Consider the following 27,943-nt stretch of genomic DNA (forward strand, 5'->3'; position numbering starts at 1 on the left):
CTTAGGTGATTTTTATTTTCCCTTATAACTTTCTCTTTGCCTTTCTGTTCCTTGTCCAGCCACACTGTTGGCCGCCAATGGCAAACTCTTCTCCAGGTACGTGTAAGGTTCAGCTGGGCTAAGGGGTCTCTCCTTCAGGAGCTACAGAACTAGGGTAAGTGTCAAAGTCAAAGAAATGAAAAACAAAGAGCTGAAAATTCACAGGAGAATGAGATTTTCCCATCAGGAATGAAGTCATAGAATGAGTTTTCACAGTAAATGGTTCAAACATACCCATCAGGGAGTGACGATACCCAGCAGGCCAGTCTTGGAGCCAGGGTGCAGACTGCTTACAGGATTAGTATGACATCATCTCTGATCCCTGCAGGCGTTTCCTAGAGACAGCCCGGCCCTGCCAGCTACTAGATCTTGGCTGCAGTTTGGCTTCCAGCAGCATGACTGGTGGGACCAACAAGACTAGTTCAAGGTATGTACCAAGTGTGGCAGGGGTACAAGGATGGGGAAGATGAAGAGAATGGAACCGAGAACCCTGCCTAGTTTTCCTGGGATATCTTACTGAAGCTTTTATGCAGCCACATACTTGAAAACTATGACATATTTGCCTCAAGAATAGTGGGGAACACAGAGGACTACTGCTCAGAGCTGGATGCTATGTGTAAAATAACAGCTGTCTTTGCACTGAACTTTGTACCCCAGGAGGTACAGCACTGGTAACATCCCAACTCCTGGACTTGTATTGAGTGCTCAATAAGCAGCCCATACATGGATTGATTGATTAATTGATTGATTTGTTGGTTGAATGAAGCAATAAAATATTGATTCATTCAGGCAATTTGGAATTCCTGAGCGCAGGTCAGGCAGTGACTGTACAGAATTTTAAAAGATGAAGAAAATGAAGAGCTCACCCCAGGAGTTTAAGAACCCGACACGGTGAACAAAATAGCATGCAAATAACTTTAAAACAAGATGGAAAGCCATGAAAACTAGTGTGGTGTAATCAAAAGTACCTGGAATTTAGAGTCAAAGTTTGAATTTGAGACGTGCTTCTGAGACTTTTAGCCATATAACTACCTTTAGTGATGTGTCCTTACAGAGCCCCAGGCCTGGCCAATGCACTCCAATTAAACCAGCATCTCTTAAGACTCAGATGTCTGCATTTTGTAAATCCCACTCCCAAAGTGATTCTAACATGTGCCCATGATTGAGAACCAGTGATCCAGATTTAGACCCACAATTCATATAAGGAAACCTAGGACCATGGAAATACAATCAGCACTTAGGTAACAAACATAAAAATAGAGCCAGGGATTCCAGTTAATTATCCAGCTATTAATTAAACAAGATGGTGCCTATTTGGATCAAAAGCCTAGCATCTTTTCTAAAGAAAGTAACAGTGATTATTCAAATTCTCAAGTAATCCACAACTCCTTACCCCCATTGTTGTTTGGGATGCATAGTTATTGAGCTCTGTGTCTCCCAGCCTGGTGGAACACAGATTCATTTGTAGCTATGTGCTTCTGCCATAAAGAAAGAGGATTGACCTTCTCCAGTGCAGGGCTTCTGTACTGAAGATGGTGCTACAAATGGGTCTACCCCTCAAAATCAGGTTTTGGACACATCTACACATCAGATCCTCCAATAACGCTGTTCCATTCAATGCCATTTTGTTACAACATTGATGAGATGCCATAGGAACTTAACAGTTATTTATAACAATTAGCCTATGGTAAATCTGATTTCATTGTATATTGTTTTGCTTAAAGTCACAGAATCTATTAACAATGTTAAGTGAGGACCTACCATATTGCAATTTTTTTACCCTGAAAGTGAGAATAAAATGAGCTTTATGCTCCCTACACGTGCATTCTTTGGTTGGCCCACACAACCCTAAAGGCAAACTGCACGGCAAGATGCACAGCACTTGGCAGAAGTCGGCCACGTCATAGTACATATGTGCATGTAGAACTGACTGGCTGATAATACAACTACAGGTTTATTTCCATCTGTACTGCTTTTGATTGTGCAAATCCTCTGATAGTAAAGTTCATTCGCCTGTAATCAGTTATTCAAAGTACTATGATAGAATCTCATTCAATTTTTAAACCAGAGCTACATTATAATTCCCATGTTTCAGGCAGAGAATTTAGGTTCAGAGAAATGAAAGCTTTTCTCAAAGTCAAGGGTTTGAGAAGGGTTACCCTGTGCCTCAAAATTGCCCCTTCTTACCCAAACCCCCTCTTTTTAGCATCTCTGAGATTCTGGACAAAGTGCAAGAAGATGCAGAAGATGTCCTCTTCAGCCTGGGCTTTGGCCAAGAGGACCACAAAGACACTTCTCGGATTCCTGCCCGATTTTTCACCAACCCCTCCCAGGCCAGAGGCATTGATTTCCAGATCTTCCTGAAGGCCCAGGTGCGGAGGATCGAGATGGAGGACCCTTGCCTCATGCTAGCCAGTGAGTGTTCCCACAGATCCGTGCTCTGCTTCTCCCCGAGGCTCCAGACAGGGATCAATGGATCCAAATCCTACTTTCTCTTGATTAGCTTCCCTTGATCCTTTGTCTCTTGTGGCTATTTTCTCTTACATTGTCTTCAGTGAAGATGAACTTTGACGTCTGTTTCTGTCTTTTAAATACTCTTCAAGAGATGTCATATCATCATTGCTTTTTATAGGTCATCTCAACGCAGAATAATATCATTAAATCTCATTCCCATTTTTTACTTCTCAGTTGGGATTATTGAATGCTCCTATTTACAGCCACTGCATTAAAATCATTTCCTTTTAAGACAGTGGTTCTCAAAGTTCAATATGTTAAATTGCTCAAGGAGTTTACAAAGCATTTGTATTTATAAGTTTTTCCTCCAGAGAAAGAGGGGCTCAAGGATATCAGTTTAAGTTTAAACAAACACACAGATGAGTCTTACGCATAATCCTTAGACCACATTTAGGGCAACAAAAATTTCAATTGTACTGATTTAATACTAAGGAAAAATATGAGAGGGCTTCTCTACCTTGATGAGGTATAAAAGACTCTATTTGATTCTATATGTTAGATACATTTCAAATTCTATTCTGCTACACCCAAAACATAATAGTGTTTCCAACAGTGTTGTTTCAGATTCTTTGTTAACAGATTCAGCTTAAAACCTTGGTAAAGCCAGCCTCCCAAGTGCCACCTGATGAAACAAGAATTTTGAGTTGGAGTATTTTCACCCCTTAGGTGCTTCTTAGTCACACTTGCTTGAGGATAATTTGTTGAATTTGTTGTATGTGCCAGCTACATCGTTAGCTGTTGAATTCTGTAATAACAATAGCTAGACAAGAGGAATGTGATTCTTGCCTTCAGGAAGGTTACAATTTAATAGATATATGGTTGATCACAGTGCTTTTCAAACAGGGACGTGCACATGAATTACCCAAGGATGTCGTTAAAACTGGGGTACAGTCTGAGATTCTGCATTCATAACAAGGTGCCGTGCTGGTGCTACCTCACTGCTGACCACACTTTAAGAAGCACAAGTCTCAGAGAAAGGATGGACTCCATCTAAATTTCTCTAATCCAGTCCATTGCCTAGTCTTCGCTATCCCTCAAACTTGTTGCTATCAGGAAGCCTTCTATAACCCTAAAGTTTTGTTACTAGGAAAATAATGTTGATTTTGTTGTTTTTTATCATGTTTGTCATCTAAAGCAAACACAGTGATGGAGGCCATTGTTTAGAATATACCGACAGCAAAGATATGCTAACTCAAGATAGAGAAATGTCTTAATCTGTACAGAATTAATTTCTGCACTTAAGTAAAATACCTACTTGGGATGGGGAGTCAAGAAATCAAGAAAGTGGAAAGACATTTAACTCTTGGTGGTGAACACACAGTGCAATATACAGATGGTATATTATAGAACCATATACCTGAAACCTACATAGTTTTATTAACCAATGTCACCCCAATAAATGTAATAAAAATAAAAAAATAAATCAAGAAAGTCAAGGAAGGGGATCCTGAGTGTCAGAAATCTAAGTGGGGAAACAGTAGTGGGGAAATTGGCCCCTTCCTTCTCAATTTTAAGTTGAGGAAGGCTGTTGACAGGAGAAATTCAAGGACTAATCTGCTGATAAGCCGCCAGACTCACCACCTTCAACCCTTGTACCCAGGCAGGTTTAAGCAGGTGCAAACACTGGCTGTCACCGCCGATGCCTTCTTCTGTCTCTACTCCTATGTGTCTAAGACACCTGTCCAGAAGTTCACACCATCCCACATGTTCTGGAATTGCAACCCAACTGATGTGCCGTCCATCAAGATTCTGGCCCCAGAATCTGAACCTCACTCACCCAGAGAGCGCCTGCGGAAAGCCATCTCCAAAATGTGCCTGTACACATGCCCCCGAGTTCGGCTACCACCACCCCACAATACCCCCATAAGGAACAGTCTGGACCAAGTGGTGTGGGAAGTGATGGACAGGGTGAGAGGAGACAAGCTGGGTCTCCAGCGAGACTCTGAGTTCGAGCCAGGCTCACAGGAAGGTCCTGCATCCCGCATCAATGGTACAATGCTGCCTACTTCTTCTTGTTTGTGTGCCCTCTGCCCTAAAGGGGAGACACAGCAGGGGATGTCCACAGTGTATGCACCATCACAAACTCTGCATTCTAACCCCAAGATGCCCTGTTACACACATTCGTTACCCAGAGCAGTTGTGCAGTGGAGCACGGACCCTGCACAGGTAAAGAGAGAGCTGTGGGGTCTGCAGGCCACCAATAAGGAAGCCCATCTGGCCAAGGACGAGACTTCCTGGGAAAGGAAGAGCAGAGCGAGAAAGAGCCTGTTTCAGAAGAATCCCACAGGCAGGAAGGTTAAATCACTGGACCTGTCCATCATCCAGCAGAAATGGAAGCAGAGCCAAGAGAGGCCAGAACTGCACCGGTCTCTATCCCAGCAGCTGTGGGACACTTTTGACTTCCAGGAGGTGAGTGGAGTGGAGGTGAGGGAGAGGCTGGCAGAGAAAGGTTCTAAATTTTTGTCCTTGGGTAAAGGGAATCCTAACTCTCTGTCCTCATCAGATGTACCGATTCTTGAATTATATTCAGAAACCTTTGGGAGTGGGTTAATATAAAAGGAGAAAAAGAAATAGGTCTGGTTTCTTAAAAGCATCTAGGTTTCCAAAACTGCTTTTCTAATTAATTCCTCATCTGATCTGATCTTCTTGAAGTTTCTCATCAAGCACACCTACCCCTATCATTTGTGGGATCCACATAAGAGTAGAGGTCAGCTATACAATAAGCTGAACACTATTATTATAAATAAAGTAGCTTCTGCTCTACCTTGACAAATACGTAACCATAAAGACCTGCAAGTCTAGGTTCAAATCTAGAAGACTCTTAGGACTTGTGTACTAGAACATGGCGGTGTAGGCAGAGCCACTCCCCAGCCCCTGGCCTGTCCCCTTCTCTTCTAGTACCGAGATCTATCCTGAACCATCAGGGATTTACTACACAAGTGCGTGAACAGCCCAGCCTGCATATCCAAATGCCTCATGCCCCCTACCACACAAATGGCCATTCATTGGTCCTCACTCAGGCCCGAGAGTGCACATACTAGTAGAGAAGATGGCCCTTGAGAGAACAGATACCAGGCAAAACCAGTGCAGTTCACTGAACCAGGCTTGGAGCCATATGAGCAGCATGTTTGGGGTCCTGGGTAACCAGAGCGTGGTCTAGAAGGGGCAACATAAGATCCAGGTGAGCACATCCCCTAGGTCCACTAACTCTTTATCCCACGGACTCTGAAAAACTCAGGACTCCTCTTGCCTGGGTCTATAGTACTGCCACCAAGTGCAAGGGTGACTTGGAAAAGCTCTCAAGTCTTTGCCACAAAGAGAAGCTGTTAGGATTCAAAGTATGATTTGCACGCGTGTCACCCGTCACTGAATGTAGAGCTGACCCTCAGTTCCTGCCCTCCCCACGGCTGGGTTCCTGCCACAGGAGAAGACCCTCACGTACACTCAGCCTCCCTCCCGCACAGCTGCCTGCCACCCTGCACCTTTCCCCACCGCTGGCTCTGACTGGTTCTGCTGGGGTCTTGGTTACAGGTGCAAAGCAACAGTGAGGAGGAGGAGGAGATCCACCAGGCCAGCAGACCCAGACTCCCTCACCTCTACCAGACTTCTGCTGACAAAGACTCAAGAAGTAAGTCTTGCTCTTGCTCTCGCTCTCGCTCTGGCAATGGTTCTCAAACCTGCCTGCACATTGTAATCACCTGGGAATTTTTTTTTAAATACTCACAATCAAGGGTCCCACATCCTAAAATTCTGATTTAATTGAGTTGGCATGAAAACCAGTGGCTGATATTTTGTTTTTAAGCTCCTAGGGTAACTCTGTTATGGCTGGATAAATACTTCTCTAAAGCAGTGGTTCTCAGATGTTGGCATCAGAATCATTTGGAGAACCTGTTAAACTATCAGATGGCTGGGCCCCAACTCTCAGAGTTTCTAATTAAATAGGTCTGGACACGGCCTGACAGTGTGAATTTCTAGTAAGTTCCCAGGTAATGCTGATGCTGCTGGTCTGATGCACAGTCTGAGAAGTGCCGTTCCAGGGGAAATTCTGTACAACCTTAACATGCAAAATGTACGCTGCAGGCCAGCAGCATTAACATCACTTGGGATTTTGTTAGAAATTTGGGACCCAAGCCCCTACCGCAGACCTGATGAATCACCATTGTATGGAGATTCTTAGTGATTCTTTTGCACATCGAAGTTTGAGAAGCATTGTTACAGAAGTTTTGTAACAGGTAGGCACCAACCATGGAGATTTATAGGCCAGCACTTACTTTTTTTGCTACTTTCTAATTGGCCCACGTCATAGGACTCAGGGAAGACTCCTCAGTGTATCTCACAGCTTTGTCTATTTAGGCTCTGAGTTCCTTTCTGCAACGAGGGTTTGATGTACGTAGCTCCCCTTCCTCTCCTCAAAAGACAATGAATCGTACGTGGGTAGTTAGTGCTGCTACACTGTCTTTCCTCTTGATGTGAGTTTTGCGTATTAACTCTTTCAAAAGTATCCCCTGTACCTTTGAACATTTTGACTAAAGATGTATTATTTAAACTAAGTGAAAATTAATCTCCTGTAGTTTTTATTACCTGTATCCTAGGACCACTGAGAAGATGGCACCAGGGATAATGATTTTTCCAAGATAGTAGAAATTGAAACCTTTCTTGAATTAAATAAATCAGTCAAGATTCATCTGGCTTAGAGTTCCCTTCATTTTGCATGTCTTAGTACTGGTCACTGCACCTCCTAACACAATAGATTTTTGGTTACTACTCCACAATTTCAGTGTTACTAGTCCAGAGTCACAACGATCTTTACAATTCTAACTCTTTTCATTCTAATTGTCTGGGTTTTAGAGCCCTAATGGCTCCGCTTTCTCTCTGACCCATTACCTCCACCTCCAAGTACACAGACTGTATGTGTACAATTACTCATGCACAATAGAGGCAGATATCAGAAGGCAGCATTATGTTACCTGCAGTGGAAAGGTTTAGGATACGGAGCCAAATGACCTACCTCATACTAGTTCTTGCAGAAATCACTTGAGTTTTGTCCCACAAAATGAAGATCAATACATACACACCCCCAGCGGAGACAGGCTACGTTCCAAGACCCGCGTGGGATGCCTGAACCCACAGCTGGTACCAAACCCTACATATACTATGCTTTTCCTGATAATACATACCTATGATAAAGTTTAACTTATAAATCAATCACAGTAAGAGATTAACCACAAAATAGATAATAAAATAGAACAATTATAACAATATACTGTAATGAAAGTTATGGGAATGTGGCATTTTTAAATAAGTAAGGGTGACCCAAAGACAAGCTCTGAGATTCCCTGACAGTCGCTCTGATAACTGAGACCATGACTAAGTAAGTGACTGAGGGGTGGGGACCGTTTAAAGCACGGAGATTCTGGTCTAAGGGATGATTCACACCCCGAGTGGGACGGGGAAGGACAGCGGGACAGTTCAGCATGCTATTCAGTTTAAAACTTATGGATTGTTTATTTCCTGAATTGTTCACTTAATATTTCGGACTGCTGTTACCGTGAGTAACTGAACTGGTAGAAAGCCAAACCACAGATAACACGGGACTACTGTACAAAGCTTTGCTCAAGTGTTATTTGTCCAGCAGATGTCAGTCTTGCACAAAAAATACCAAGATGCCCCGCCAAGCAGGCTGTGTACAGAAACTGTATGATGCTGGGGTGAGGGGTCGGGGGGAAGTATTTCTAGGAGTTATGTATTTCAAATAAGTTACTAGATTTCATTTTCTGCCATAGCAATGTGATTTCATTACAGCAAGAGAGATTGCAGTTAGAAATGCTGTATTTCACGTATTCTAAGGAATACGTTTTCCCACATTTTAATCTCTCAAATAGAATAAATCTTAATGTTTGGCATTGTCAGCCAACTTAAGTGTCTAATTTTTGGACCTCCTTAGTAGAATATGAAATAATTATGTCTTACAAATAATGGCTTATAAGATTCAATAAAACACTGTAACTTTAGACATTAAATGCACTTAGTCTCTCCAGTGATTTAGTAGATTTTCCTTTCATGCTTCTCAGAAGAATGAGAGATCTCCTCTTCACAGGCACAGTCTTTGGCTGAGACAGGGATCACAGCGGTTCCCAAGTCTTTCCAATTCTCTGAGTTTGTTTAATCATCTTCTCACAAAGCTAGGAATTATCTCAGTCCACTCCTTTGTCATCCTTTCAGAACTCATAAGAAGTGGGGAATAGCCATGAAAACAGCTGAGTACTACTGACATTAAAGACTGTGAGAAAAATGGGGAAGGGTGGGATTCACCTACCACCATCAAAGGCAGAGACAGGTGGGGCAGATCTACTGAAAAACAGCCCCAATCTGCCTTTTCCAGGGTCTGTAATTATCTCTGAAAGGTAAATTATCTCCCAGGATTTCTGTATCAAGTCCCAGAAGTCAACATCCTACTGATTATCAGGCACGGAGGGGTGTGAGCGCGGGTAAGAAGTGGCAGCAGCACCCAAGCAGCCACTGGGTCCAGCCTGCAGTCCTCACAATGCACAAAGACACCCCCTTAGAGAGGCAACCATGGGTTCAAATCCTGCTCTGTGGAGCTTACCACCAAAAATCTCAAGGGTCTTCATCTTCTCAGAGTTCCTTCTTTCCTTCTAATTCATCTTCATTAAGTGAGGGCTTTTCTGTAATCAGCACAAGGGCACCTTTTCTGTTAAAAGGGAATCTGGTTCCCAGCTAACAGCTTTCTTTTCTCCTACTCTATCATGTAGTCGCTACCAAAGAAGTCTTACTCTTCCCTCCAAGTTCTTGGGACAGGGTGACCCTCATTATCCCTCATCACGTGCACCATGCTCAAGAACTTCAAATTCACAGCCCTTTTATTGGTGCCCTATTGCTGGAATGTAAACCATTCGACCTTTACCACATTTATAAAAGGCGGGGCCAAGAAGGTTTTTAGTTTTTGTTGCTTGTTTCTTTCACCAGATCTGAGGTAGCAGGGGCCAACAGATATTCTGTTTGTGAAGTGATCATATATGAAGATGGAAGGTTTCATTTTATGGTCAGCTCTTTTGGTGGCAGTGAGAGAAGAGAGAGGAAGGGTTAGGTGGGGCAGCTGGTACAGAGCACAGGATAAAGGAAGAAACTAGTGTGACATAATCCCATAGGGGGTTACTCAAAGGGCGGTCTGCTTGCACCTGGTGGAGCCTCTGTGGGGCGGGTAGCTACAGGCTTGCTCTTTGATGTAAGGTTTTTCCATATGGTAATATTAACAATAACAAATACATACATACAGCGCTCACTACTATTCTTAGCACTTTATGGGAATTAAATCATTTACTCCAATGACGTATGTTTTTATCACTTCCCATTCTATACATGATGGCACCAGACAGTTATTTTTATACCAAAATAAATTCTGAAGAGGAACTGCTAGATAAAGGGAGAGGGGAAGGAGAGAGGACATTGTAAGAATGTGACCATTATTTTTCTGCCTCATTTATAATTCTTACTAGGGTTATTGTGTGCCTGCTGGGAAAATACACTTTAAAACAAAATCTTCTTCCACACCAGAAAACCTCTCCAAAAAGCTATAAGAGGAAGAAAACAGTTTTATTTTTAAATAAGCATTACACCAGAATACGATGTGCATCACAGGCAATCCAGGAACAAGCCTGGACACACAGAAAGAAGTCTCACCTCTTATACAGCCAGGCAAATACAACCCATTACATACGTGTCGGAGTGAGCAATAACCATCCCTCCAGTGAGAGGACTTGACAGCACCGTTTGCCACACATGGTTCATCCTAGGTTCACCTGGTTGTGGGGTGGCCGACTGTGTTAGCTAATTACCTTCATCCAAAGGAATAATAAAATTTACTCTGTCTTTACCGCAGAAGATAGTTTTGTAAGTTGGAGCCAGGCACCTAAGTCTGACTCCTGCCCTCAGATGATGAGTGGGAGGTAGGGGTGCTATGGGCCTTGATGATTACATTTCAAAGCTATAGCTTCCTTTGAGAAAGACACTTCTGGCTTATAAAGGTGGTGAGAGGCTCAGTGAGCCTTTTTAAAAGATTTACATACAAAAAAGAACTTGCAGGTTTTCTAAAGAAACGCACCTTAAGAAAAGGGTGGGGGAGGAGATGAAGCCTCTTTCACAACAGGGAAAATTAAGCTTAATTTGTATTTGTATTTGCTGGTTCACCTCTGTGTATCTTCTCACCCTGCCCCCCCCCCTTGGCCTTACCTTTATCTGTACAGTCCCATTCTTTATACTGTGGAAAGCAGAAGGATAATCTGCCTCTGCATCACATAATGCTTATTTTTTGAGTTATTGATTTCAAATGTTTCAATGGATTACCAAGGCCATACCCAAGGCTGTTGGCTGTCAGGCTACGCAACCGCAGGTCACCACTCATGTGGACGGCAATATAAACATTGCTGCTGGAGACATCCAGAGCAGAGGCCCCGCTCCATCCGCACTCCCTGCAGGTAGAAACTACCTCTAGTGAGTATACAGCACTTTCACAGATGTTACCCCGTGTTAAGTCTTATAATCATACAGACTATTTGAGAAGGAAAATGACTTAGTAAGATCATGTCACTAGTCAGTTAATCTCAAAATCAGAACCCATGCCCTTTTCATGAGGTCAGGCTTCCCCGAGTGTGCAGGAGCCCAGCCTGCGGCCAGGGGTCAGGGCGAGCCCCACTTTCTGTGCGCGGAGTTGCCCTGACTCCCTGAGCTCTGTCACCACTGAGTTTGCTTGCCTTCTTATGCACTCACGGGCAGAGGGTGTTACGCAGATTAAACAAGAACCCTCCCGCAACACTTGTAGCTCGTAGTTTAGTGAAAGACATGGCAGAAAATTCAACCATTACTTTGATTTAATTTCATTAGATGCCATGGGGACATAAAAATGAACTTCCCAGAGGATGGCATATCCAGGTGAATCTGGAGAGAAGAGTAAAGGTTGTGAAGGGAAATAGAAGAAGCAGGATGTTGATATCCTAGTTAGAGAAATAACATGTTCAAAGGCAGGGCGGAATGGGGATACCACAGTATCTTCAGAAACCATGCCTGTGCCTAGTGGGAGAAAGGGGATACATGAGAGAAGATCAAAATTAAGACTAGGAAAGATCAATAGAAATCAAATTATGAAACAAAGTTTTCTATGTTATTTTAAGTATTTTGATTTAGTCTATGAAGATAGCGAGCCACTTAAAATTTTACAAAGTAATGATCTGATTAGATTTATCTTTTAGATCCTCTGGCAGAGGTGTGAGAAACAGGCAGATTAGGGAGCCAGTGGAGGAGGGGGAATAATTCAGGAGTCTGTTACAGAAGGTTGAGAAGAAATGTGATCATCAGATGAGGGTACTAGGAATGGAGGGGAAGAAGAGTGGAATTTTTGAGATTTTTAATATATACAGTGGCTAAATCTAGAACCAACAGACTCATGTTTAGGAGGTGAGAGGTGAAGAAAAGAAAGAAAATTTCCAGGTTTTTTTCTTGGGTGACTAAGTGAATATTAATGTCCTTTTATAAGAACAGAATACAGTAGTAACAAGTTGGAAGGCAAACATTTTGAAGTACAGTTTTCAAACATCAAAATAATGACTCTCATGAAAATATAATATAAACAATGTTCAAAGAGTTTATTTATTAATGAATAAGGTTAATAGTAGTAATATGTTTGAACTGACCCAAAGAGTATTTGAGAAGCTAGTTATAAACAGACAAACTAATAAATTGCCCAGTTAGCTGCAAAACTGGTTCATTTCCAACAATACGATAACTTAATTTCTAGGAATGCTCATCACACTGGAAAGAAATTATTTGCATCTCTACCCAACATAAATTTTCAAGGTAACCCCTGACCCTACAGGGTAGCAAAATAGCCCTGTAAATAGAAACTCAAAACTAAGCCTGTGCCAAAAACATATATATCTGCTGATGGGAAAGAAACCATAGGGTGGGAGAGGCCGTGGTTCAGGAGGGAAGGGAGAATGATGAACTGAGGTTGCTGGAGAATTAGAATGAGTTGAGATCCAAAGCGCTGTGGGGTGAGTTAGCCGCGAACTAGAGCTGCAGACTTTTGTCCTGGATGAGAGGAAAGGAAAAAGGACAGGTGTGAATACAGTTGCATTGGTCATTTCAAGAGGAAGACAAGAAATCGCTGCCTATTTGGGTTCTCTCCTGTTCTGTTTGTGCCATCACTAAAAGTGTGGTGCAGGGGCTTTCAGGAAGATAGTAAAGACAGTCACTATGGAGAAAGGACAAGAGAAATATGTGTTAACAGAAACATGTGTTATGTGTCTATTATGAATAGTGTTGGAGCTCAGCGCAAGGTGCAGAACATGGGTTGGCGATGGTTTTGCAATTTTCCACAACAGTGCACAGCAATATATATCAAAAAATAAGAATATCCCTGGCCAGTGTAGCTCAGTAGATTGAGTGCGGGCTGCAAACCAAAGGGTCGCCGGTTCAATTCCCAGTCAGGGCACATGCCTGGGTTGCAGGCCAGGTCCCTAGTGGGGGCCACCACTTGAGAAGCAAGCACACATTGATGTTTCTCTCCCTCTTTCTCCCTCCCTTCCCCTCTCTCTAAAAATAAATAAATAATTTTTAAGAAAAGAATAAAGTATAGATGTACTTTTATAAGCATAAAAAATAAGATGTGAATGTTTCCAGAAATCTCACTTCCTGCTGAGAAGAGCCGAAAGCCTGTCATATGATGCTGGTGGTGGTGCTGCTGCTGCTGCTGCGAATAACTTTAAATATTTCTTACAGTAGTGAGAAACACTTCCACAGGTGGGGTGTGAAAGTTTCTACCAACGCCAATACCCAAAAATTGCCTCAAAAATGCATGACCCATTTCCTTTTCCTTCCCATGGCAGGCGTTCTCCACCACCGCCACAGCATGCGCTCAGACAGCAGTGGCTTCATAGAAGAGCCTAACTCCCTCCCCTTCTCTCAGGAGGCGGAACTGCCTCCAACATTCAGCCCTTCCTTGCAGGCCCTACATGCTCCTGAACTCAGTAGGAGGAAGGCAGTATGGTTCACGGGAAAGGCGACCCAGCTGAGAGACTTGGAATCTACATCCTGATGCTGTCACAAGCTGCATGCACAGGGAAAGACCTTCAGCGCATCCCTTCGTTTCTCTGAGCACTGAGTTTTCTACTATGTGGGTATCAGAATGCGTGCTACATAGACAGTGGTGAACTGGACAAAGACTTAATTTTCTTCCAAGCTCCAACACTGCCTAAGACACTCAGAGGATTTAAGGATGATGAAGTTTGAGAAACAAGGGGTGCTACTGGAATGCTCTCAAAGGGCTCAGGCAAAGTGAGGAACAACAAATCCCAAAGTGAGGCTGTGAAACCTCAGTGCAACCTGCAGTGGGATTCCCTCTGAGCCTCTACTCATCCGTATGTGCTCCCCATCAAAGTCCAGAATGCCTTCCATTCTGGAAGCCTCTCCCTTAAAACCAGTTTCTCCCTCTATCCAAAATTTTGTATCGTTATAGAAAAGGAGATGAGTGGGATTCAGGGTCCCTCTTCTTGGCCGTTGCCAAAAATTTATGATATTTTCTGCTGGCAGAAAACAATACAAATAAAAATATTTCAAACCCTTCCCATGTTTTTAGAGAACTAACAGTCATGGTTTGTGTTGAATGGAAAATGTTTTGTCAACAATTAGGGCTTGAATCTGAGATCATGACAAACCAGAGGTATATTAAAACTTTCAAAAAGCCAAACCCATCTTGACTTAGAATAGTCCTAATTTGCTTCAGGTAATCAACCTCTTCACCTTACCTGCCTAGCAGAGGAAAGGGGGATCACTCACATGAGGAAGATAACAAAATCTGGGGGCTCTATGTCTTGCATTCACAATTCCTGCCATCCAATAAAAAAAATAATTAATAGCAAAAGATGGGACTATAGGATGAAACTAACAGTAAAAAGGCATAATAGAAGCAGATACCCAGGTGACCATGAGTTTGGGATGAGCACACAAAAATGATGGTTAAAATGCACAAGAAAATGGAGAAAATAGAAAGTTGGACAATTTCATCAGAGAATTGAAAAGAACAGAAAATAATGAACATTTTAGAGCCAAAAAATATAATTTATTAAACTCAATGGAACTATTTAGCAAAAGATTGGGTTATCAACAAGATAAAATTAGTTAATTAGCAAGATAGAAGATTGACAAATCAACCAAAAAGATATTATCTGAAGTACAGCAACTTTAAAAGTGGAAAAATTTGAAAATTAGTGTGAGGGATATGCGCGACAGAGCCAGCAGGTGTAAATATATCTTGTACTGTGAGTCTTAGAAAGGGGGAGGGGAGAAAAAAAACAGTCAGGGTTTGAGCACCTGCAGCGCTCTGCGAGGCCGCCCGCGGAGCAGACACCTTATAGATACGTTGCTCCCCCGAAGAAATTTTAGTAGAGTGAGAGAGGGGCACCTCTCTCTCATGCACACGCGCACACACACACACACACACTTCCGGGAATGTATTACTTGGTTGCAGCACAGACTAGGAGAGAGGGATTGGAGGGAAATCATAACCATGATGAGTGTTAAATTTTAAAAAAAAACAAAAACAAAAACAAAAAAACCCAGATACCACGAACTGACAGAGGGTGATTTTATTCTGATACTATCATCAGCAATGAGGGAGAAAGCATAGACGAAACCTGGGTGGGAACAACAGGCTGCGGGTTTTTAAGAGCCGGGCTGGGGGAATCACAGACACCTGCGTTTGGTAACGGGCCTTACCCGAAAGAAAAAGTAAACTTTCTGGTATCCTCGGGAAAGGGGGCAGTTTTACAACTTGGAGCTAGGGTCTCCCCGACACCAGCACTGAAGTGAGGCTCCTGCCCCTCCGTAGAAACTGGCAGATAGGGCACTGTCCTCCTCGATGTTTACATTGCAGGACAGGGCTCTCGGGTCCAGCCAGAATGATGCAGGCGGGAGATTTACACCTCAAAGCAACAAAGAAAGGATTTATAATAAAATTCTCCAAAAAGAGGTCAGGGGCTAGCGTCTAGAAATAGCCTGTCCGAAATTTCGTCCTGCTGAGAGAACGTTAAGGCCACCTTGGTCATGAGAGGGAACAGAAGTACCCGCGACGTTTGTCGTTTAAAGAGCCCCAGAGACTCACAGCACATTTGCCCCCCCTGGTGGAGCAAACGGGCTGGGCTGCGGAATGAGGCAATCCCTACGTTCAGCTTCGCGGGGCACTGCTGTGAGATGCAGGGATGAAGGACTGGCGGCTCGTCTGGCGGGAGGTGGGAACTGCTTTCTGGGGGTGGGGTGTGGTCCGGATACCCCATTGCTCCCTTCTCCCGGCGCACAGCCCGAGAGGAGTGACTGATGGATTCGCCCGGGCTACACCAGGGCGGAGAAGAGGAGACTATGCCTTCGGCCTCCGCGGCCCCGCCCAGGCACCTTCTGAAGAACCCTGACGCTGAATCAGAATCATTTGCGGAAGGTTCTATTATTAGCCCTGGAACAAAAGCTTCCCAGCCCCGTTCTCCAACACGAGCGTGGGCTCGACCTCCTCCCTAGGAGAGCCAGGCTCCTCTGCCAGCCTCCAAGCCGCTGTCCCTGCCATGTCCGGGCCGTGTGAGACAGAGCTCCCCGGCAGGTCGCAGCGGGACCACAGATAACAGTCCCCAGGCGGCTGGGCAGTGGGTGGGGGAGGGGGATGGCAGAACGTGCAGCATTTAAGAAAAACAGATCAGATGCTTGGCAAGGCGGTGCTCATTAAGTGAAGCGCAGCGCAGCCACTGCGGTCCTCTTAAAGCTCCAAGATTCCGGGTCTTCTGTTCTTTGCAAGACAAACCGCCTCCCATCCGTACAACCGTGTTCCCTGTGAGCCCGGCAGGGAAGGGGTAAATCCCTTCATTCCTACTGAGAAAATCGAGGCCTGAAAATCCCAGAATATCACATCTTGAAAGGACTAGCCCAGTGGTCTGATTGTAAAGGGAAAAAAGGCCCAGAGAAAGGAAATGAACGTGACCAAAATCACATGCCAGCAGCCAGAGCTAGAGGTTAAGTCCCTGGACCTGAGTGGGGAATTTTTTCTACTAGATCCTTTCTCTTGTTGTCAAGCATTTCAACACTCAGTCCTCCTGCACCAACACCCTTTCAGTGCTGGTTTGTCTCTACCATGACTACTCCTACCTGCCCCATCACCCCCTTGCCATCCCGGGTTATTTGGGAAGCTAGCTCTACTTAAGAGAAGAGAAGCCAATTTGGGAGACAGGGCACCCACAGGAAACAGGCTGGAGCTCATACTTGTGGCCTCAGAGGGCAAAGTGGCAGGTGTCCGATATAAATCAGAGTTCCCAAGTGAATTCCAAGAGGCCAGGCAAAGGCAGGATCATTACAGGGAGCTGGTTCAAAGCAAAGCGATGTGGGTGGAGAAGGCTTTTCTGATCTACAGAAAGGCCTCAGGAGGCTGTTGTGGACAAGCGGAGTTGGGGGACTATTGGAACACGGATGAAAGGATTACAGGTTATTAGTTGACTGGGAGAGGGCTGGGCTTCCAGAGTTCAGTGGGACTTAGCCCTTCCGTGGTATCTGGTTCTAGTTATATTCACAGCTCATGAGTTCAGTGAGGATTGAACCCTAAACCTTGGGGCCCTAAATTCAACAAATATGTTCAGGAAACAAATATGTTTGCCTGACTCATTCACTAGCCAACTGTGTGGTTTAGGCAAGGTATTTAAGCTTCCTAAATTTTCAACCATAAAGTAAAGATATAAAAATACCTGTCCTGCCTAGTACATCGGGTTGGATCAAACAAAATAATGGCACAAAACTGCTTCTAACGCGTAATGTTTATGCAGGAATATTTCAGGCAGGCAGACAGACAGCCCTGACGGACAGCATCCGCTTGTCATTAAAGTGAGGAGGTAGGACTAGAATCCCACTCACTAACGTGTGATCTTCAGCATTTTGTTCAATTTTTCTGTGCCTCAGATGCTTAAGCAATAAACTGTGGATAATGTCAAAGTAAAAACTTGCACCAAAGTTAAGCAGACAAGAAAGACTTCATACATGGCTAATCCAATAGGGGAGAGAGGCCAGAATTAAGTCTGAAGTCACCTCTGCTGAAGCAGGGGGGGATAGAATTTTTAAGAGCTGGAGTGGAATCATGGAAAAGTACTGGAGGACCTTAGGAGAGGTCATAGGCCATACCTGTATTTGCTAATTGGCTTTATCCCAAGGGGAAATATCTCTCACATCTTTATTACAGGAGATAGTTTTATAACTTGGGAACTAGGCATGTTCAGATGTTAGGTTCCTAGCGATCCCAAAGAATTTGGCTAATCTTTGAGGGTTATGTTTCTTGATGGCTCTGTCCTTGAGAGAGAGATCCTAGAGTTGTAAAACTGGCAAGAGTCTGGGGGGAGATTTACATCTCAAGGGGGCAGAGGAAGAATGTACAATGGCAAGTTTTCTAAAGTAAATGCTCTATGAAAATGGAGCTCAAGGGGCTCGAGTCAGAAAGCAGCCTAACTAAAGTTAACTTGAAGAGGATATTATTGAACAAGAGGAAACTTGTTCAATAATAATATTCATTTCATGAGCTTGCTGTGAGCATTGAATGAATTCTTCTATTTAAAGAGCAGGAAAGAGCGCTTGCACTTAATAATCACTAGAGAAAGGTTTAAAGTTATGAATGTTACAAATGATGTCTCAGATTTCTTCCATTTCTGAGGTTCATTAATTCTTTAATGCAGGAAAACAATATTTTCTCGTGAAACTCTGATAACGGTCAATTACCTAGGCATCGGTTTGTATTTAGGCAGCTTTCCAAGGTGAACTTTCAATCTCCAGCCCCCTTCTTGCCCTTGCTCAGCACATATTCTGCTGACTGTTTGAAAACATGCAGGGGCCCGACGGTCTCAGGAAATATAAACTGACTTCATAGTCTTTATAAACCAAACCAAGCTAATTACATGAATCTTCCAGGGGTGAAGACTGTCATTGGGTGCTTGTTGAAATCTAATCCCAAATGACTTGTATCACCTGCTGATTGGCATGACTGGTTCCCCTAGACCCACCTCCTTGTTGGTATGAAGATGGGAATTAATAGCAGACAGGTGGCCAGGGAAGACACCTCTGCTTGATCCATCTTTCCTCAGTCCTGTCTGTCTCCAAGGGACATGTTTCTATGCAGGGCTCTTATTACAAGAGACCTGAGCTTGGATGGCAAAAGACTGCAAACGATTCCAATGAAACTTCTGTAACAATCTTCTGTCCTAAGAAAATTTCTCTCTCGGGTGCATGATAACATTACCATTCCCCAATACAACCTTTCCCTCCATACACTATGACTGTACTTTGTCACCAATCAATCATCATATGCAAGCAGGTGATTTCTGTGCATGAGAGCAAACAGGCAACATGGCTGCGTGAGTTAACAGCCTTAGGTACATAGTCTTGTGCACACATCCTACCTCAGCCACGGATTAGGGGAGAGTGACTTATTCCCAGCCACAGAGGCCATTCACTATTGTGAGAACTTTATCAGAATGAATTTTGTGAATAAAAAAAGGGGGTTCTATAGAAAGTAACCTCACAGAGTGATCTGATCATAAAGTCCTAACTGGGCAGGTCTTGCTGAGTTGTCTCACCCCAGGCATATAACTATTTTTCATACAAGCATATCTCTGCTTTAAGCAGAGCCCTGTGCATCTAGGTTAACACACCTTTGCAATGCCCCCTTTCAGGCCCCTTCTAAAGCTGACACCCTCAGGAGAGTAATAATCTTCACTGCGCTGTACTGCAACGTCACCCTGTTTTATCCTACCCTCGGGTAATTTTCCTTATTTCCTCCTTAATTTCAAATGCATAAAAGAAACTGTTATTCTCTGGAGCATTTGAGATCTTGCTCCTGGTATGTCATCAATTTGGCGCAAATAAAATCTTATAAAAATTCCCTACAGACTTGGACATTTCTTTCTTTGTGTAGGGAACCAAAGTTTTGCCACCCTGAAGCTGCTTTATAGGATGTTGCTTTTAAGTTGTTTATTAAGAAATGAGACTCAAAAAGAAATTTAGACCTACCTGCCTTTCCTGCCCAAGAGATTCAGAGAAATCTGCTTCAAGAAGGAAATCTTAGCATGTCACCTTAGCCTAATTTGAATTAAATATGGTAAATAGAGGGCTTCAGGCAGATGCCTGTTAGCTAGGTACCCCTGTGTCCCACTGTTTCTGAGTCACCCAGCAAGGATTTTCCTGCCAGGTGTGTTCACTCTTCCTCAACTACTTGTGAATTGCCCATTCTCACTTCTGAAAATGAATACTCCATTCCTCCATCCTTTCTGCTTTGTCCAAAAATGTCTTATATACACAATGTTGCCTCAGTGCTTTGGAATATTCATGCCTATGTGGATTCCCCATGCATATGTATTAAAACTGATTTCCTTCTGTTAATCTCTGTTAATTTGATTATTAACCCAGTCAGAAGAACTTGATGGGAGAATATGTGTATGTGTGTATGTTATATATGTGTTATATATAATATATATAGAAGTATATATAGAGAGAGAGTATAATATATAATGTATATAATATATATGGGAGTATATATATATATAGAGAGAGAGAGAGAGAGAGAGAGACCCCCACAGTAGACAATTTTATCACTTACTCTCTATGGGCCTCAGTTTCTTCATTTATTAAAAATGGGGATAATAATGTGAAAGAAAGTTGATTTTCAGATTGTCCTAAAAATCAGATAAAAGAATAGAAGTGCCTTGTGAATTATAAATCATATATATTATAAGCATTACATCACTTCTTTTTATAAGTTGCAGTTTAAGGCACAGCTATTTTCTTTACATATCCTACCACTCCTCAAATTTACCTGTAAATTTAATTTTATTCTATAATTAAAATCAAGCTAAATATATCAATATTTTAAGAAAAGTAAATTGTTCAGGGTTTTTTCCTGTTGACTCTCATCCTTGTAAGTCAGGATGCAGTGACCTTTGTAGGGTACTTCTAGCCTTGGGACATGCAGAAGGAAGAAAAGAAGGAACACAGGACAAAGGGGCCTTTGTTCTAACCTGTTGCCCAAGCCCAGACAAGTCTCAATCTCCCAGCCTCTGGGTCCTCATTCACTTTCTGTTACACTTTTAGCAGCCCCTGAAATTCCTATCTCCCTCTCCTGCTATAACTTCTTCTATAGAACTTATACTATTTAAAATTCTGTTTGCTTATGTAATTGGTTCGTTGACTCTTTTTGTCTGTTTTGCTTACAATGTACCCTCAAGGCTAGAGAAGTCTGTTATGAATAAGGAGGGTTCAGAGCAAGTCACTCCATGATGCGCCTCTGCGTTATGTGGATTTTATAGCTAAAGGCAACTTTAGCGCCAGGCTCAAGAGAAACTTCTGCCTCTCCCTTAACTACCCAGAACTTGAATTAGAGGCCTTGCTCATAATAAGATTCTCGGAGATAACTATTAATTGCTGATCATGTGCTCTCCCTGCAATAACCTTCTGAAGCCCCAAGACATCTTATCTCACCCCTAGCTCAGATGTCTTACATAGTCATGAGACATTCATCCTTTGGTTTCATCCCACTTTGTATCCTCCCCCCCAGTGAACTATAACAAATACTTCCATTATCTCATGAACTTGGCAATAGCATCAAAGATTCAGTTTAGATATAAAGCCTTTCTCATACAGTTAAAATAAAATTTATGTTAGCTCTTACACCTGAAATGGCTCCCAATTTATGCCATTTAAATAAAATTTATCTCCCAATGTATACTAAAACTACTAAAAGACAGGCACTGGGACCTTCTCTTTATCTATATACCCAAAGAAAGAAGGCAAATAATTTAAAAGTAGGGCTTTAGTGACTATCTGAAGAAGCAGTATGAGAGAAGCCTGGGACTCCTTCCCTCTCTTTGGGGATTCTGTTAGTGATGAACGGCACCAGAATGTTACCAGCAATTGGACCTCAGTTCAGCAACCTCAGTACTTGAGTTCTCGCCAAGAAAGAATTTAGAGTCAAGACTCAGATACAAGCAACAGTTTATTTAGAAAGTCACAGAGAAGTGAGCCATGGAAGAAGTGAGCCAGCTGGGCTGCATGGGCTCAGGAAACAAGTTACAGAGGTAAAAGAAAAACACTTGGAGTGTAAGAGAAAGAAAAGCAAAGGTAACATGCCTAGAGGAAGAAGAGGGGGGAGAGGCACAGGCAGGCTCAGAGAGAGAGAGAATGCATGCTGGGTCCTTTGTCTTGAGGGTTTTATCCCCTCTCTAAAGGTGGGGAGCTTAAGGTAGGTCCCAGGGGAGGCACTCAATATAATATTCATCAGCTTTTGCAGGTGTGTCCTTTCAGGGTTCTGGTCTCTACTGATTGGTTGGTGCTAGGGGAGGGTGTCATTAGTCATTGCAGCTGGTCCTGATGTCAGCCATGGCATCATTCCCTCTGGTTTGGCTGCTTTTCTGGGCCTGGAGATGAAACGCAACTGAGGCCTAGTTGTTATGTCTAGTTTGACCAAAACTCTGCCTGTGATCAACAGACCCAGAGATCAACAATGATCTTTGTTCCTAAGATTATTTGATTTGGGTCAGAGCCTTATTGTCTTGAGGGCTTAATGCTTAAAGGAGTGATTGTGCAAGGGCTTGTATGGGAGTCATATGAAGCTATTCTCTGGCCCCTTTGTTCCTCTTCTAAGGGGGTCTGCCACATGCTAGCAACATGCTAGGGGAGGAAAGGTCAGGGGAGGGTCCAAACTGCACGACAAGTGACATAAAAGGTCAGGGGGTCTAAACCACATGACCAGCAATGTGCTGAGGGAGGAACACTTACCCTGGGGTGAGGTCCTTGTTTCCCCAGTGTTGCCCATTGCTAGGCACCCAGGGCTTTCTGCCCTGGCGACCTTCTATGCCTGGTCTATTGCCCTTGCTCTGCTCATGCCTATCTTATGCCTACTACAATTCTAGTGCTTCAAAAGAAGAAAAAATATTGCTCTGCCTGGCAGGAAGTGATCCTACTTAGAATTAGAGCTTATTTTTTTTTAACTTCTCTGTTGCCAGAAGTACCTTAAAAATAGATTGGACAGTCTCAATCTGTCCAGTGGGCATTAGGATGATTCAGCTGAGGTAAAAGCAGACTGAGTGAGAATTGAGTCAGTGCTTACATTGTTACCTTCGGAGCATGGGCAAGAATTGTTCTTCGCTGATAAAGGATGGGAAGGAGAAATGAGCTAAGATTTCAGCAGAAGCAGTTATGACTAAACCCAAGGGGGTACTTAAACAAAGCAACATGGCAAAGATGACTGAACAAGAAGCTCCAAAAAAATTCTGCTTTGGAACCCTTGTAAACAAAAACAAGCAAAAATTCTCCATAGAACTCAAATCGCTGTGAGCTCAGAAAAACTTTAAAGTTTCATGGCAATTGAGAAATGCCATTAAAGATCATATATACAATGGTACCTCAGTACTCCTCGTTAATCGTATGGAACTAGTGCTGAGTGCCAAAACTGATGAGTACTGAACAATGCAGCATTTTTTCTTGCAAGGCAGCAGCGCGACTCATACAAGTTCTAGCAAATGCAACAAGTCTGGAGCAAGTGCAGAGTACTGAAACATTTTTTTCTCATCAAAATGCAATGAGTACAGGGTTTGACGAGTTCTGAAGTCGACAAGTACTGAGGTACGGCTGTACTGGTAGACAGGGAGAAGTATTGGGATTAGAAATGTGTGATTAAGCCCAGATGACCAATTTTCCCCAATGTGGCTGCACCCCTTTAGGGTTCCTACGAAGAAACCGAAATACGAGAGAAAGTTTTAAATGAGGAATAAGAGAAGCATAGGTTCTCTAAATGTAAAACGGAACAAGTTCAAGAGTCAGGGCTCTATTCATTTCCTATTAAGACATGAACTGTGCATTTGTAGGTGATGGAGATGATGATATAAGTCATCATTATTTTTATTGCTATATTTTACTTTGTTATTGTGGGGATGAAAAGAACTATTAATACCTTTCCTCCCACCTTCTAAGATCTTCCAGGCTTGAATAATAACCACATTAACACAGTTTAACAAGAGAAAAATCGAAGTTTAATACATGTGCATGGGGCATTCACATAATAAGCATGATAATTTCATGAAAATTCCAAAGACAGCAAGGCAACACTTGATATATAAGACAATTTTGAGCAGAGGAGGGAGGAGGGGAACAGGGCATTATATTTCAGAAGTGAGAATGGGCGATTTACAGGTAGTTGAGGAAGAGTGAACACACGTGACAGGAAAATATTGCCAGGCAACTCAGAAACAGTGAGACACAGAGGGTATCTAGCTAATGAGCATCTGTCTCAAGCCCTCTGGTTTGCTGTACTTAATGCAAATTAGCTGAGGTTCTCCATCCTAAAGTAGTTTCTGTCTCAGTCTCTTGGGGAGGAAAGTGGTGAAGGGTCGAAGCTTCTTTCTGAGTCCATACCACAAAAAGCAGCTTCGGGATGGCAGGATATCGGTTCCTTCATTATGTATAAAATAATTAACGATTACTATTAATACAAAAACATTTGTAAAACAAATGCACTTATCATGTTCCAGTCATTAATCTACATGCAGGTTAGTAATTCTTCAGATGTCTTATGTTTATACAGCATCGTATTGCCAGTGAAAATGGATCCTTGCAGTGATACAAGAAAGGAATTTCAAGGGGCACATATGTGGGAGAATTTTAAGCACCGTGGCAAGATTTATTGGCATGAAAGGAAATAATAAGCCCTTGAGGACATAGATGTGGGCAATTCTAGTAGCAACTGCTTCGAGGTCCTTGATAATCCTCCATATATTTTCTTGGTTTGGGGGAATGAGCAGGCTGTCAAACTATCCAACCTACTTCAGAGGTTTTTTTAGGCTTTCACTGGACCCTCCCCCTACCCAACCCCTTTCCTGCACCATTCAGAGTTCCATGCCCTTATCTAATCTGATTCTTTTCCCAAGCTAGGCTCCACTTCTTTATGTCACCATTTCGGCTCCTACTGCACCTGCCCCAAAGGTTTGCTGTGTCATCTGGTTTCTACTGCGTGTGCACTCACCTCCCCCTATGCCATCTTGGTTTCTACTGCACATGGGCCCAAAGGAATTTACCCCTGCACCCCCTCTCCCATGATCTTGGTACCAAGCCAGCTGTTTCCCAGGGAAATTCTTCCTGCCTTCCCTGGGATTGCTCAGGGATTAAGTCCAGAGGGCAGAGGATGCAGCTGTCCCCTGGGGAGACTGTGAATGTTATAGCTTCCTAGTAAATTAGCATTAATGCCCAATTCAGCTCCCTAGTTCATTAGGTTTAATATCTGATTCCATTTGCTCCCTTCCTTTATTAATACTAACTAGCTAGCTACACTAACAATTGTGCTAGCAGGAATGCTTTTAATTGTCAGGGGAGGAATTTCAAGCTGTCTAAAATAATAATGAAAACATTATCTCATATACCTGTGAAGTTCAAATATAGAGAGGTTTTTAGATGAGGCTTGAGCTTGTAGTTCAAATGATATTACCAAAGCAGTTTATTCTTCCATGTATTACCTTTGCTTCTTTAGTGATGGTTCTATATTCAGTAGCTTTCCCTTTCATAATCCAAAAATTACTGCCACTGGGCTAAATGCTTCCTTGAATACATATGACTTGAAGAGTGAATCCCTTCCTTCTCTGTCATACAAAAGCTTTGGACCTCAGTTTGATTTCTTCAACCTGGTCGCTTGCCACTCACTCATCCCTCCACTCCTGAACAATGAACTTTGACTGGGGATTTGAGATATGCTGATTTGTTTAGGCTTCAGCCACATGCTCCACACCCGAGAGTCCTGGGTAGCCTCAGTTTCCCCAGAAGCACAAGGAGCAGATGGATATTCAAATGTAAATCCAGATAGTTTTACCAAGAAAAGGGGGACTACATGCTACATAGCTACACTAGCAAATATTTTCCAAAGACATTTTGTGCATTTCAGAGTGTTTTCCATAAATTACATTTATGTAATGAGATTTTCCAAACAACATTGTGAGTTAGGCCTTATTAGTTTCACATTTTTTTCAAAACAAAGGAAAATGAAATTAGAAATATTATGTGACATGTCTGTGACCTCACAGGAGGATTCAAGGGCTCCCATCATCAACTAGCAATACCTATACCTGTGAGGGGCTTTCAGAACTAACCATCCAACATGAATTTTTCTTAGTAGAAGTATCTGGTGTTATTTTTTTCTGGTTTTATTGAGATATAATTAACATATTGCATTGTATAAGTTTAAGGTATACAACATGATTTGGTATGTGTATACATTGTGAAATGATTACAATAATTTTATTCAACCATCACCTCACATATATTTCTTTTTTTTCTCATGATGCAAACTTCTAAGATCTCTCTTAGCAACTTTTATAGAGTGTCATTAACCATAATCACCATGTTGTACATTACAACCCTAGAACTTACTTGTCTTACAACTGGAAGTTTTTACCTTTTACCCTTTTCACTCATTTCGCCCATTCGCCCACCCTCATCTCTTGGAACCACCAACCTGTTCTCTATTTTCAGTGCTGTTTCAATGGGTAGGGGTGGGGGACGGAAATGTCATCAATTGTGAGTCTCAGACACACAATTGGGAGAAAAGAAACAGCTTTGGGATTCCTAAATGTTTTAATAAAGCATGGTACCAATATTAATTTATTTCTTTGTAAATATCATTTCTTGTCTTCACAGGCATATACCTCAAATAACATTATAGCTGATCAGAAGCAGAAAAAATTAATATAAATGTATTTGTATAGAAAGGCTAATGTTTGCATAGATAATTAATTTTCCCAGAGATTTTCATATATAGTACTTCATAATGAAGTGATATGTGTGTGTAAATGATTATAAGAGTCACAGTTATTAAAAATATGCTGGTTCAGTAAAATCTGTGGCTTCGGGAATGAAGAAAGGGACCATGGTGTCAAGAAGCTGCCTCTAGAGCCAAGTATTTGCAGCAAGAGTAAAAAACATTCACTCTTCCTCCTTTAAGTTCTTCCTTTTACATATGGTAGTCCACAGCCAAAAGACTATATTCAGGTAACTAGGTTTCAACAAAGTTTTGCTATAGGAGGTATTGGTGCACCTGTAAAATGTTTTTGCCCATTCAGTAGACGTATTAGCTGGCAATGTGGATGCATTTCAGAAGATGTTACCTGCCATAAGGGGATCGTTTCCCAGTATCTTCTGCTCTTTTCCCGCACAGATTGTCTGCATTTCTCTGTGTGCCATCTGACTAGTTTTCATCAGTATTGTGTGAGTAGAAATGATGTATCCCCTCTGGACCAAGGTGAGTAAATGCCTTTTCTCCATACAGTCTCTCTTCTCGTGTCTTTTCACCAGAGACAGTGTCCAATATACAACTTTCCCCAGATAATCTTGAAGTAGCTGGATGAAAGGAGACTGTCTTCCTTGACAAATGCCCCATTTACATTCTTTCCTGACCTGTGATATAAGCGATATATGACACTTTTATTGTTAAGCTACTGAGATTTAAGCATTTACCTGTCACAACAGCTACAATTGTTTACCACAGCTAACACTGGTACCTGCTATCTTTCTTTTCTTTCTATTGTAGTTACTTTCACCATCTTTTTCCTTAATACAGTATAACATTTTATTCTTTTCTTTAAGCAGTAGAAGAATCAGTGAGTAGCAATATGTATTGCTCATAATATTTGTTCATTATACCTGAGCCTCCACCTGTTCAGTCCATATCTTCTAGGGACCCAGTCTACATTGATTCAATACTGAGAAGGACACAACAAAATCTCTTGGGACATGAAGCAGTAGACAGGTGGACAGAAGAGGATACCAAGTGCCATTCTCCTAAGACCACATACATTGACTTACTACTACCCTGCGTATCCCCGCCTTTTGACAACACCTGAAGCAGAGCAGATCAACACAGGTGTCGATGCCAATCAAAGTATGCAGAGGAGTGGAATATACAAACGAACTGTGGACTTGGGAATAAGGACAAAAATCGTACCAAGTGCCTTATTTATTTATTTTAATGAAATTGAAAGCATCAAATATAAATTATCAAGAATCTGGATGTGTAGAAGAGGAAAATTAAGACCCAGAATCTGCAACTGTAAGGAGGAACTGTACTAGGGGAATCAGCAAATGAAAAGATGTTCCAAGTTCAATGTGAGTCAGAAATGAAGAATAACAAGGAAAAGTTAAGGCATTTTCTAAACCGCAAGAAAAATCTATGCTCATCTAAAGAGAAGGGCAAGGTTCCAGTACTACCTCTCATAGGCCGTTTTAGGGGTTGTGGAGGGATAGTAAATACTACTGCATAAAAAGAACCCAAACA

The 27,943-nt window shown here is 42.4% G+C and overlaps 1 protein-coding gene across 3 annotated transcripts in view; it reads left to right on the forward strand.

The window, feature by feature from the left end:
• TESPA1 (thymocyte expressed, positive selection associated 1) overlaps nucleotides 1–27,543 on the forward strand; it is a 51,947-nt gene extending 24,404 nt beyond the window's left edge. Inside the window, exons 6-12 of one of the 3 annotated variants that reach the window (XM_045184266.2) lie at nucleotides 60–96; nucleotides 368–466; nucleotides 2,246–2,454; nucleotides 4,154–4,962; nucleotides 6,085–6,181; nucleotides 26,828–26,911; nucleotides 27,333–27,543. In XM_045184266.2, the coding sequence (XP_045040201.2) occupies nucleotides 60–96; nucleotides 368–466; nucleotides 2,246–2,454; nucleotides 4,154–4,962; nucleotides 6,085–6,181; nucleotides 26,828–26,911; nucleotides 27,333–27,346 (1,349 nt within the window). In that variant the 3' untranslated portion in view covers nucleotides 27,347–27,543. Of the gene's footprint in view, nucleotides 1–59; nucleotides 97–367; nucleotides 467–2,245; nucleotides 2,455–4,153; nucleotides 4,963–6,084; nucleotides 6,182–13,454; nucleotides 14,207–26,827; nucleotides 26,912–27,332 lie in introns of those variants that run through there. The other 2 variants (XM_024575854.3, XM_045184267.2) reach the window with 2 other exon arrangements.
• The last annotated feature ends 400 nt before the right edge of the window (nucleotides 27,544–27,943 follow it).

Source organism: Desmodus rotundus, chromosome 3, assembly GCF_022682495.2.
Source record: "Desmodus rotundus isolate HL8 chromosome 3, HLdesRot8A.1, whole genome shotgun sequence".
NCBI classification, from domain to species: domain Eukaryota; kingdom Metazoa; phylum Chordata; class Mammalia; order Chiroptera; family Phyllostomidae; genus Desmodus; species Desmodus rotundus.